The sequence below is a fragment of the Leiobunum rupestre genome, chromosome 4, assembly GCF_980474605.1.
Source record: "Leiobunum rupestre chromosome 4, qqLeiRupe1.1.hap1, whole genome shotgun sequence".
Taxonomy (NCBI): domain Eukaryota; kingdom Metazoa; phylum Arthropoda; class Arachnida; order Opiliones; family Sclerosomatidae; genus Leiobunum; species Leiobunum rupestre.
The window spans coordinates 47400324-47414419 of NC_143387.1; the positions used below are offsets into that span (position 1 = coordinate 47400324).

Genomic DNA, 14096 nt, shown 5'->3' on the forward strand with positions numbered 1-14096 from the left:
ATCACGCTAATTTAGTAGTTCCTAATTTTAATTTAATTCGGGGACTTATCACGCTAATTTAGTAGTTCCTAATTTTAATTTAATTCGGGGACTTATCACGCTAATTTAGTAGTTCCTAATTTTAATTTAATTCGGGGACTTATCACGCTAATTTAGTAGTTCCTAATTTTAATTTAATTCGGGGACTTATCACGCTAATTTAGTAGTTCCTAATTTTATTTTAATTTGGGGACTTATCACGCTAATTTAGTAGTTCCTAATTTTAATTTAATTCGGGGACTTATCACGCTAATTTAGTAGTTCCTAATTTTAATTTAATTCGGGGACTTATCACGCTAATTTAGTAGTTCCTAATTACCTCTCCGAGGGGACTTTGTACCCTAGGAGGGGTTATACAACCACCGTGTCTGTCTGTGGGTCTGTCTGTCAGGCCTGCGAACGCATTCGCATTTTCGGGGCAAAGGGTAATCGCTGCGTACACAGTTTCTTAGAATTAGGGAAAAGGTTTTTCCAAAAGAGCCTGTTTTTTGTTGTCATTGGGTGTAGTATAAATGTTTTCTCAATTTGCCTTAGTACCGGGCGGTATTCGAACCCGAGCCCCCCTGCACGTCAGGTGAGCATTCTACCACAGAACCACGGATACATTGTACACTTCACTGAAAATTAGAAACTCTTCCGAGGAGAGGTATATTTTGGCTTGCCAACTTGTTTTAATTTTAATTTAATTCGGGGATTTATCACGCTAATTTAGTAGTTCATAATTTTTATTTTATTTTTTTACAATTAAAATTAATTTTTGTATTTAAAAAAATGAGTTACTTAAAACCATGAAAGCTCAATTATGACCCTCTCTTTAAAAGGGATAGTTTTGGCCTATTTTCGAGTGACGTGTAACTAAAGCCAATAAGAAAGAATTATGTTATTTTTATAACGATCATTTCCATCACTAGCTTTTTTTTGCAATCTAAATACGTAAAGTCAACTTGGGAAAGTAATAATTAAGTAGACGTCGCCCATTTTTTTACGGCTGATAAAAGGACATATTCTCTTATCAATGAAAGCTATAGAAATTCGAAATCACAGTTTTAGGCTATTATTAAAATGTTATAATAGACACCAAAAGAAATTATTCGTGTGAAAATAAATAAATTGATAGATTTTTTAGCAATCACGCGATGGGGATTTTTCCTCCTTGAAATTTCACGAATTTACGTTTTAGAAATAGGTTTCCTATTAAGTTGTTTTCGTTCTAAATATCCAGTTTTTAACAAGAATTTTCAAACAGAACTAGAAGGTTAAAGCTCCCCGCCAATCAACTAAAAGTAAAATTTCCTATTAAATCAACACGACCCGAAATATCGGAGTGACTTTCGACGAAATGAAAACACAAGCCAGACTCTGAAAGTAAATGAACCCTAACTTCCATTCCCACGTGGCCCGAAAAAAAAGGTGACTAGTGAAGAAAAAAAAACCACTGGAAATAAAATGATGATATTCGCAACGGTAGTTTCCAAAGAAAGCTGATGATACGGGGTTGCGCTATTTTGGGAATTGGTTCGAGCGAAGTAAGTCGAAAAGGTTTTTTTGTCGGTGTGGTAACTTCCGAATTGTCAGAGTGGAGCCGCGATGAAGCGCGCCGTCTTAGTTTTTGTTGGCACCGCTCGCCGGTTGTTGATAGTCATCGAACATTCATTTGTACGCGTTGTTCGCCACCAAGTGGAGAACTGAATGTTGGCTTACATTTTCCGAGATTGACGTCGGACCTCATTCTGAGTGAAATATTGTCATTTCGAAAGAAAAGGGAGATATTTTACGAAATAGCTTAAAACAGATCATTTTACGGAGGCAAAAAATTCTCCTTTTTTATCGATTTTTGTACTTACAATGAAAAACAGTATTTCATTCTATAGACGGTGGATTCTGTTATTAGTTTTTTCAGTCTAACGTCTACAATGAAGGCTATTTATAGAATTAATTTCCGAAACTAAATGGTCAGAAACGGTGCTGTACGTCTTGGTTTTCGTTTTGACCCGTCGCAATAATGTTTGGTTCAGTTAACCCTTTCAATTTTATGTCTAGATTCGAAATAAATCTATTTACGGTTGGCCCAATTTCGATAGAGCTGATTTATTTGAACTAGCATTGACACATTGGTTGACCTAGTTTTTTTTTTATTAAAGTTGTCTATTTTTAGGTTGAAAGCTATTTATCTTATAACAGCTTTGTTTGTGGTATGTTTTATACTAATTATGTTAGAAAAATGACGATTTAAATATGACTTTCTCTAAAGGCTTCAAATAATTTTTATACATAAATATGTTATTGAAACTCATTTTTTGATATTCAAACTGTACCACGTTTGAAAAAAGAGGTTTTAATGACCCGATAATTTAGTGATAATTTCATTGTTTAAATTCAAAGTTATTTTTGCCAAATATTGAAACTAATTTGGTAGTCAAGATACCTTTAAAAGAAAACAACGTAATACTTTAAGAGGTAGTACCGCGTTTCGTTAATGATAAATTTAACGTTTAATTTTCATTTATAATTTTAAGCCCGATGTATGGATTGTCGAACTAATGAGTCGTTTGACATCGCATTGTGGATACGCGACGAGCTTCGGCGAATAAATCAGGTCTCTGATAACGTCCGTTTTCGCAAATCCAATTTATTCGCCAATTGGAAAATGATAGAATCGAATTCAATGACGCTTGCCACTGCTGTCGTTTTTGAAAACGAAAGCGTGAACTTTCAAATATGAATTTGGAAAAGTTATCTATTGACGAGTGAATTGGTGCGAATAAATATGTATCCGTGCGAGTTGGAATCGACGACCCGTGAAAAAGGCCTATTGGGATCTCGCGCAGCCGAACCAATCGTGCGTGCCTGACGATGAGCTACCCTACCCACCGACAACTCCGCTCTATCCCAATAACACCTTCCCCGCAGTTGGTTAAGCGCGTGGTCAAACGCGTAGTTGGCAATAAAAAGGACTAAGACCAAAAAACAAATCGCCGTTACTTTGAACTATTTAGCAACTATTAATATTAATAATCAACTAGGCACAAACATAGGCCGTCAAGAGACTTTTAAAGCCATTAATTCAGGTGGCCGGGTTACCCCTTAAACAAGTAGGGAAAGAACTTGCAAACTCAACGCAGAAGGAGTTTTCACACAGTGCCACAAGCTGGGACGAACCCGGCTCCTCTTGCTGCGAGGTGAAAGTGCTAACCACTCCGCCACCCCACCTCTAGCAGTAAGCGAAGAAAGGTATTCAGTAGCGTCTTTTGCCCATTTAGAAGATTTTAAAGTGCCGGAGACCCTCGAGTACCGAGGCCCCGGGGGTCATGGAGATAAAACGTTGGTTTCCCTTCGAATAAACCCCGAATTTAGCGGACGACCTTCGAAGTCGCGATAATAATTGCTTTTCAATGACTTCTGCGTTTGTCCATTTCCACCCGTCGTGGACTCGTGGTGGCTCGAGTTTCACGCGCAGCCACCCCATCCCTGTCGGCCCGTTCGAGCGTGCCAATATCCCACTCTCTTGACTTTTCCTATTCTTCCATATTTCTCGTTGCCATGACGACGGATCGACCGGGATTCAGCTCGCGCCATCAACAGCTGCTCCGCCCGCGGAATCGATGAACCCGAGCGGCCACGTGACCAATTTTACCCCCCCCCCAACTTCGACTTCCTACCCCCCTTCTTAATCTTCTTCTTTCTCGCGGTAGTTGTTCCAGAAAAGAAAATGCTAACCTTGGCACCGCTTTTTGAAAATCGCTGGCGAAGATTTTTTTGGCCTTTAGGATCCTCGTGTACGTGGCCCTAAGTCTTTTAAGTGGCGAAAGAAACTTGAAACGGCTTAGTCGATCCTACAAAATTTCCTCTAAGCATTTTTAGCCACCTTTTTAGGATTTTCTAGAGTTAGTTTTTTTTGAAGTACGTTATCGAACTATCGTAGTATAGTCGACATTTTACGAAATTAAGCGTGTAAAAGTTGTCTGACACCATGTCACCTAGGAGCAACAAACACAGCCTCGCACACAAGGAGGACGCAACCCGTCAAAAGTCGTGCATTTTCTCGCGTACATTTTTCATTGGTTAGACTCTTTAGCACCTGCTGCCGTCGGAAGACGAAAATTCGCAAATTGTCTTCGTCCAATGAAATTTGTACACAACCCTGCGTTAGCGTGTTTAAATTCTGGCTGCGTTCTCCTTGTGTTTGTTGCTCCTAGCTGTCACCGACGATGACAATTCTAAATTAGGATTAATATGGAACCGCTTCTTAAATGAATAAAACCAAAACACCAAAATTAAAATAAATAAATTAAATTAAATCTAAATCAAGTTCGTGTTTTCAAGGTGGTTTGAACACAAAAATTAAATAAAATAAATTAAATCTAACTCAAAATCGTGTTTCCAAGGTGGTTTGAGCACAAAAATTAAATAAAATAAATTAAATCTAACTCAAAATCGTGTTTCCAAGGTGGTTTGAACACAAAAATTAAATTAAATAAATTAAATCTAACTCAAAATCGTGTTTTCAAGGTGGTTTGAACACAAAAATTAAATAAAATAAATTAAATCTAACTCAAAATCGTGTTTTCAAGGTGGTTTGAACACAAAAATTAAATAAAATAAATTAAATCTAACTCAAAATCGTGTTTTCAAGGTGGTTTGAACACAAAAATTAAATAAAATAAATTAAATCTAACTCAAAATCGTGTTTTCAAGGTGGTTTGAGCACAAAAATTAAATAAAATAAATTAAATCTAACTCAAAATCGTGTTTCCAAGGTGGTTTGAGCACAAAAATTAAATAAAATAAATTAAATCTAACTCAAAATCGTGTTTCCAAGGTGGTTTGAACACAAAAATTAAATTAAATAAATTAAATCTAACTCAAAATCGTGTTTTCAAGGTGGTTTGAACACAAAAATTAAATAAAATAAATTAAATCTAACTCAAAATCGTGTTTTCAAGGTGGTTTGAGCACAAAAATTAAATAAAATAAATTAAATCTAACTCAAAATCGTGTTTTCAAGGTGGTTTGAACACAAAAATTAAATAAAATAAATTAAATCTAACTCAAAATCGTGTTTCCAAGGTGGTTTGAGCACAAAAATTAAATAAAATAAATTAAATTAAATCTAACTCAAAATCGTGTTTTCAAGGTGGTTTGAACACAAAAATTAAACAAAATAAATTAAATCTAACTCAAAATCGTGTTTCCAAGGTGGTTTGAGCACAAAAATTAAATAAAATAAATTAAATCTAACTCAAAATCGTGTTTCCAAGGTGGTTTGAACACAAAAATTAAATTAAATAAATTAAATCTAACTCAAAATCGTGTTTTCAAGGTGGTTTGAACACAAAAATTAAATAAAATAAATTAAATCTAACTCAAAATCGTGTTTTCAAGGTGGTTTGAGCACAAAAATTAAATAAAATAAATTAAATCTAACTCAAAATCGTGTTTTCAAGGTGGTTTGAACACAAAAATTAAATAAAATAAATTAAATCTAACTCAAAATCGTGTTTCCAAGGTGGTTTGAGCACAAAAATTAAATAAAATAAATTAAATTAAATCTAACTCAAAATCGTGTTTTCAAGGTGGTTTGAACACAAAAATTAAACAAAATAAATTAAATCTAACTCAAAATCGTGTTTTCAAGGTGGTTTGAACACAAAAATTAAATTAAATAAATTAAATCTAACTCAAAATCGTGTTTCCAAGGTGGTTTGAGCACAAAAATTAAATTAAATAAATTAAATCTAACTCAAAATCGTGTTTCCAAGGTGGCTTGAACACAAAAATTAAATAAAATAAATTAAATCTAACTCAAAATCGTGTTTTCAAGGTGGTTTGAGCACAAAAATTAAATTAAATCTAACTGAAATTCGTGTTTTCAAGGCGGTTGGAATCGCGAATGAATCGCAACTTACCCGTTGAGATGCGGAGGAGAGTTGGTCAGTTGAGGGTCATCCTTGAGACGGTCTGTTAGTGGCTGGGTAGTTGTAGGGGCGGAAGTCTGGAGGTGGTGGCTGATGTGGTGGTGGATATGGTGACCCTGGTAGACAGGTCCCCCACCGTGCGGGATCAGTGGCACGCAATGCTGCTGCAGATGCGGTATCAGCAGATCGTCGTTGTGGTCGTAGACTAGGGTTTCCACCATCGAACCCTTCGAGCTGCCGAAAGATACCCTACAAGAAAAACAACAATGTAGCATAAATATTATTTCCGATAAACTACAAGAATATTTTTATCAAAATCGTCATATAACCGTTGATTAAAATATTTAAGTACTTTAAAAATAGAAACGCGAAGCACTTATCTTAATAACATACATTTTAAAAAATTATATTTATGGTCGATTACGAGTACTTCAATTAAATTTCCATTTATTTGAGTTTTAAATAGATATTACAAAAAGGAGAAGGGCTAAGTCAAAAAGATGGCTTGTATGGTTAATTACAATTTTAATAAATTTGGAAAAAATAACAAAAATTTAATAACTTTAAGAAGTACGTTACATCAACTAATATAAATAAATATTTCAATAATTTTAATGATCCAAAAAAGTATATTGTTTGTGCGGAAAAATAATTGTTTAACCATCTTCAACTTAGCTTAAACCTACTTAATAATATCATAAGGTGGTGCCTTGGGTATTAGCCTAGCTGATTATTATTATTTATTATTATTATTATGAAAAATAGCCTAGAATATCACCGAACTGATTTTCACAGTTATTGGGCAATCCAAGTTTCGTTCAGCACAGAACCCCCTAGTGTCTAAAATATGCCCAAATAGAAATATACTAATGCCAAAGACGATCAATTTTTATCAATTTCGAACTTTTTAATTATTTTTTATTTATTTTTTTGTATTTAGCATTTTCAAATTTTTAATTTTTTTTAACATTTTTACAGGTACCCTTAAAATCTATCAGATTCCCATGTTATATTAAGTAGGAAAATTTCCATTTTGTGTTGTCAAAAACATTTTTTGGGTTTTTCAAGTTACATGAAGGTCTACCAAACACCCGAGTTTAAACAAAATCGATGTGTTACACCTCGGGTAGTCTCCTTGCGAGTACGAAACACTATGTTTAAACGTGAATTTAACAGACAAACAACTCGTAGATGAGCTTCGTACACAGTATCGATTTCGATATTGTCAAGTAGAATTCGGAGCAGCTGGCCTCGTGTTACCGCCGCAAATCATCTGATCAATGTCCTCCTCGCGTTGGCAAACCTCTCAATGGGGAATCCTCCCGCAAATATAAGCCCCCGTCCGGGATACTAACACCTCGAAATGTCGATGGCTTATTGAACGCGTATAACGATTTTTTCCTTTTTGCATAATACAAATTATCCTCAACTCGGCAGTCATCTCTCCTCTCCCGCGCGGGACGGGGAACGAGTTCGGGACGCGCGTGGGAGGATAACATCACCGTACGGGGAACGACGGATGGTCAGACGCAAACCGTACTTCGTCCGCGTGTGTGGGTAAACTATCAACTGACCCCTGGATTTCGATTTGGGAAGCCTGAGAGCGGGATGAGGCCAAAAAGTGGGAAAAAGGTCCCTCTTCTTTTGTAGCCCGGAGGACAAAGAATGACCGCGCGTGAATCACCATCCCATTAAAGTCGGCACGCGCCGCTAGGAGCGGAATAGGCGCTACGGGCGCTAACATCTGCTCTTCCATTCTCTTCCCGCAGTTTCCCTTTTCAATCGCCGTTGAGAGAGAAAGATGGCCATCAAAGAACTTATTATAAACTGACGGGCCTACGCGCGCTTTTATGACTCACTACTAAATCCGGTTGACCCTTCCATTGAAAAAAATATATAAATTTATATAGCACCCAGAGAAATAAAGTTTTAGGCACGGGTGAAACTCTCCAAGGTCATTTTCAAACCATAGTTTACTGGATCGTATCTTGTTGGAACGAAGCCGTTTGATACCGGTTACCATTTGCGCATTTACGTGTTCGCAGGAAGCTTATTAAACCGATTTAATTGATCTTTCTGAACATGTTAAGAACATTGAACCAATTACTTGCATTTTCTGTTTGCCTTTAAATAATAGATGAGTGTTATTGTACCCCTCCACGCGCAAGTTTTTAACTTATGTGGATTGGGGTGATGTATTATAAAAGTGTAAAATTGTATTATTGTATTATGGCATCAATAAATATTATCAAAATCAAAATATCAAAAACAATACTAGGTCGTGAACAAAGCTGACGCCATGTGAATATCGGAATTTCACTCGGAATTTCATAAAATAATTGATATCTTTGAGATAATATACACGTAATGGTATATCATTACCATTGTCAAATTTAAAAATATATAATAATATATTCGTAAAGAGTTATGAAACAGCGGTTTGAAAACGAAACTCGGTTCGAAAGCGCGCCATTTTTAAAATTAACAAAATTATAACATCATAATTTTGTTTATTTGAATTTAAAAAATGTTTTAGTCATGAAGTATCTAGTCTCTATTATTATATATTTTTAATTTTAACTTTATCCATGACTTTTAACAATTTTAAAATTTATGATTACCATTGTACTAGCACCGGGAATATTTATTTCCGCTAAGCTAACTTTTATTCTTATAATTAAATACCTTTTATTAGACCACGGCCAAGTTGAATCGAATTTGGCGAGTGACATTACTAATTTATGTCTTGGGCAAACACTTATTTACCCTCCGTTTTTCACTTGATATGAATTTTGAAAGACTAATCCAAGTTAACCGTTATTAGTTTTAGCAAATGTAGAGGCGAGGGTTCGGACATTCAGCCAAAATGTGTACGGGATTTTGAAATCCGGGATTTCACGTCGGATTTCGTTGTTTGCAAATTCTCGATTTCTGGCCGGATTTCGGATTTCCTGTCGGATTCCGAGATTTTGAAGATATTCAGTCTGGATTTCAGATTTCCTGTCGGATTCCGAGATTTTGAAGATATTCAGTCTGGATTTCGGATTTCCTGTCGGATTCCGAGATTTTGAAGATATTCAGTCTGGATTTCGGATTTCATGTCGGATTCCGAGAATTCTTGCCGTAAAAATCTCCGGATTTTGAAAAACCTCCAAATTTCAGATTTCTTGTTGGATTTCTTTGAATGTCCGAGCCCTCGTGTCGATGAGATTGGATAACTTCCGTAGAAATTTGTTGCAAATTCCAATTTAAAAATTGTAAGTATTCAGAGACAATATTAAAGTTCAATCGATTTGAAAATAATTGTGTCACCTTGGACAAATTACTGACCAATTAGTTTTGGTATACGCAAGTCACGTGACTTGGTTCATGATTCGCGCATGAGCAGGGGCTATTATGCCCCTCTTTTTCAAAAAGTCCCTAGCTGTACCTTGTACATTAATTTTTCCAATCAAGAACAAGTCAAATGAATTTTTAAATTTAATGTGTACTCAAAAGATTCAACGCTCACCATTTGAATCATTTGAATCAAATGAGCAATTTCTAGGATATTGCCAAAACGCGAATCCATGTTAATTCTAGTTAAGTTAATATAGTTTATTATATCTACTTAACTTCGAGACAGTATCAGGAAATAATAAAAAGTAATCTACGTTAATAAGCAATAATAGTGATAGATTGAAACTTGATTCACACGAACTTCTGTGGCGCTGTGGAATAAACAAAACGTAGAAAACAGGAAATGATGCAAGTGTGAACTAGACTTGAAACCTTTTTTTTTTCAAAAATTGCTTTATTTAAATACGATACTAAGTAGTTTTCTTTTATAAATCTTGAGTTGAATAGTTTATTCAGAATGTTTTTATACGGATTTTGTTTTCTGCTATGACCACGCTGATGCTAGGAAACGGAAGCGATACGGCCATTCACTTTTGAAGCTTTTTAAAAATTTATCTTTTGAAGAATAATAAAGCTAGCTTTTTCTTCGTCTTCCGCTGAAACAATTTCTAAAAAGTTTTCAACTGATTTTCGTATAAGTACTTTTTTATTTCAATTTTTGAAAGATGGTATCAACAGGCGCCGCAAAAAACAGCAAAATAAAATTCCACAGGCGGTCCTGGGAAAGCCTTAATCATTAGCTAGTCAATTCGAGGCCCTCCCTTTGCGCTGGTGCTGCTCCTGGTGGTGTAAGACGTAAACAACTACTCGCGAAAGAAAAACGTAACAATGACTCAAAATAATATTTGGACGCGTTTTTTAACAAAAGAGATTTTCGCTGAATGGAGATCGACTGGAGCGTGCAATTTGTACAAAGCCATTTTAATTGCGAATCAGGCTGGATACTCCGTTTGTTGGCAGTGGAGAATAAGGCAGGGTCGGGTGAAGACTGAGTAGACAGTCACTTCCACTAAGTACGCGCCCTTGCCAATGACCACGTTGCGTAGTTGACGCTATTCTAAAAGGTGTCAAGACAATGAACTGCTACTGCGGTATCCTCTGCACGAGCGTCCTCCGTTAGAATTTTAATCCTCCAAAACAACGACACCGGAAATTCTCATGCTACGTTTAGTACACGGCAATTTTTATGGTTTTCTAAAGGATTTTAATTGCCAAGAAAACGCCAAGTATTCCTTGTGAATTTTACGTGTTACGTGTAAGAATTTGTCTGTTTCATTGAATAATATTTGTCAATTTTTTAAATTAGTTTCCACTAGCGCGAATAAAATATTATATTTTTTACGTGCCTAAAAACTTTGTAACTGTCAAGGTTGAAAAACGCGCCGTTACCAGCCTTGGAAATAAGGTTTTTTTTTAAAAACTGGTCCTTATGACCAGTGACCCCCTAGCATATGAATTATAAAACTGGTCCTTATGACCAGTGACCCCCTAGCTTATGAATTATTAAACTGGTCTTATATAAAATGTTCTAATGTCATTTATATGCCTAAAAAACATATACTACATGTTTAAAAGTTAGATTATGTTGGTAACATTAACTTTACACGTATTCAAAATAGTTCACTTTATTTTACAAGTACCATCAGAATAGTACAATATAGTACTATCTCACCTAAGACTACTACCAGAGTCCCCGGTCCGTTACCGCGTTGCCAGGTAGCCTACCGTACTCGGGGGAAAGCGAGACTAGAGGATTGAGGGTTTGAGGCCAGAGGGGGGTTAGACAGTTCGACTCGTTCAACTGATGCGAGCGAAGGGACTCTACATAAAACCTCGACGTGCGGCCCCGGCGGTAGTAAGAGGAGTCGCTGTACATAGAAATCCAGTGAATAGGGAAATCCAAATTGATATAAACCTTGAATTAATAGGTCATCTCCTATTATTTGGAATTACTAAACTGGTCACCTGTTTTTTTGTTATTATTTCGAATTAATAAACTGGACACGGTGACCAGTGACCCCCCAAATTTTGAATAAATAAACTGGTCTGAACAATTAATTAACTGGTCTTTGACCACCTGACCACCGTTATTTCCAAGGCTGGCCGTTACGCGTGTTATCGCGGAAAATAATGCAGCGTTCCCACTTTACCTTGATATCGATTCAAATCGACACAAAACCAGGCTAAATCCTTTAAAACCGATTCGAACCGTTTTCTAGCGCACAATTTCGGCAACTACGTTTTAGAATGATGTGATGGCACAACGTCAGTGTTCGTTTGATTATACAATTGAAAGAGAAAACATTTGGGGAATAAATTAATTTAATGGCAGTTAATTAGCGGATCTAATTGATAATAAGCGCGAGACGGGTTAATTGAATATCAAGTTCGGCCGGAGCTGTATGGAATTTGCGCTTTCATTTTCCGGTTTTGTCAGTATGAGATTTTTGCCCTTTCGACGAACACGTGGGAAAGAAGGTGTCGCTCGTATCGTCACGTTCCACTCGGGTTAGATTGACGTCACGTTGTCACAAGTCCAATTGGAGAAATTAACATCCCGATGACATCTCCTCGGGCCACGCATATTTAACAAACTCCTATTCATTTTCTTTTCCAAGTCGCGCTGCGGGTGGAATCGGATTGGCGTAGAAAAAAAAACTACATTTGCATGTTTTGAAAACATTTATTATTTTTCCTTTTCGCGAGTATTAAATATCGCGCGCACGAAAAAGATGAAGTGTGTTTTTGGTATTTTCGGCTTTCTAGGTCTGTTATTTATGGCAAGTACTTACATTATCTATCGTAAACAACTATGCTAATAATAGGGTCATAAATTTGGTCGTTTAATCCGCGCCTTTTTTTGATTCCAACATCTGCTTCTATTATTCGTGGGGGGGGGGGGGTTTCTCTGTTTTATTATTTAATTGAAAAATCACTCTATTTCTCCCTTTACCCTCGATTTGAATTCAAACCTACGCTTTAAAGAAAACGGATCCACCTAAAACCTGGCTGCGAACTTAAGCAATGACGGCATTTGTTGTGGCTACGCTGGATTGTGATGTCTTTTTCGGATTATTCTTAAGCAATATTCCCCGAATATTTAGTTGAGGTTATCAGACGCGTATATTACAGTGTGTTTCTGAATGTGACACCTTGCAAGGCACTTATCGCTTTTTTTTGGAAAACCTAAAATACACTTTATCTTAAGGATATTCGTTATGGAGTAATTGCTTACCTTTTTGCGTTAATGTAAACATGACTAACTCTCATCAGCCACTTCACTATGCAACTAAAGTAAACGTTCTGTCTTATAGATGGTATAACGTTCTGTCTTATAGATGTTACAACGTTCTGTCTTATAGATGTTACAACGTTCTGTCTTATAGATGTTACAACGTTCTGTCTTATAGATGTTACAACGTTCTGTCTTATAGATGTTACAACGTTCTGTCTTATAGATGTTACAACGTTCTGTCTTATAGATGTTACAACGTTCTGTCTTATAGATGTTACAACGTTCTGTCTTATAGATGTTACAACGTTCTGTCTTATAGATGTTACAACGTTCTGTCTTATAGAAGATGTAACGTTCTGTCTTATAGAAGATGTAACGTTCTGTCTTATAGAAGATGTAACGTTCTGTCTTATAGATGTTACAACGTTCTGTCTTATAGATGTTACAACGTTCTGTCTTATAGATGTTACAACGTTCTGTCTTATAGATGTTATAACGTTCTGTCTTATAGATGTTATAACGTTCTGTCTTATAGAAGATGTAACGTTCTGTCTTATAGAAGATGTAACGTTCTGTCTTATAGATGTTACAACGTTCTGTCTTATAGATGTTACAACGTTCTGTCTTATAGATGTTACAACGTTCTGTCTTATAGATGTTACAACGTTCTGTCTTATAGATGTTACAACGTTCTGTCTTATAGATGTTATAACGTTCTGCCTTATACATGCTATAACGTTCTGTCTTATACATGTTATAACGTTATGTCTTATAGATGTTACAACGTTCTGTCTTATAGATGTTACAACGTTCTGTCTTATAGATGTTACAACGTTCTGTCTTATAGATGTTATAACGTTCTGTCTTATAGAAGATGTAACGTTCTGTCTTATAGACGTTACAACGTTCTGTCTTATAGACGTTACAACGTTCTGTCTTATAGACGTTACAACGTTCTGTCTTATAGACGTTACAACGTTCTGTCTTATAGACGTTACAACGTTCTGTCTTATAGACGTTACAACGTTCTGTCTTATAGACGTTACAACGTTCTGTCTTATAAACGTTTTTCACCATTATTTTTTAGACTTCTTTCGCCTATTTATTTGGGCCGTTTTGTATATTTTTAAACGTTCGCCGTTTTGGATTCTAGCCTTAAATTTTTTGGCCTTTTATTGCATGCACCATGATTGTTTAGCTTTTTTTATGGTACCCAATTTTTGCATATTGTCCTTATTTAAAATTTACCCAGTTCTTTAAAATAATAAAATCACTAACGAAAAGCGTGTATTTTAAAGCCAAAAATTTAACTACATTATTTCACGCAATTAGAAATAATATTAGTATAATAACCAACACCTTGGAACTTCCACGCATTGTATAATTAATAATAATATTAGTAATGATCAGCTAGGCTATTACCCAAGGCACCACCTTAGACCCAAGTCATCGAGCGACTTTTAATGCCCGATTACAACGCGTAGGAGGGTGGTGGTTAGCTATTCTTA

At 35.8% G+C, this 14096-nt stretch overlaps 1 protein-coding gene across 2 annotated transcripts in view; it reads right to left on the reverse strand.

Moving 5' to 3' along the window:
• The window catches only part of LOC149948045 (uncharacterized), a 112556-nt gene that overhangs the window by 62360 nt on the left and 36100 nt on the right, over window positions 1–14096 (reverse strand). For both annotated transcript variants that reach the window (XM_090172718.1, XM_090172717.1), the window contains exon 2: window positions 5946–6203. In XM_090172718.1, coding sequence (XP_090028844.1) covers window positions 5946–6203 — 258 coding nt within the window. The remainder of the gene's footprint in view (window positions 1–5945; window positions 6204–14096) is intronic.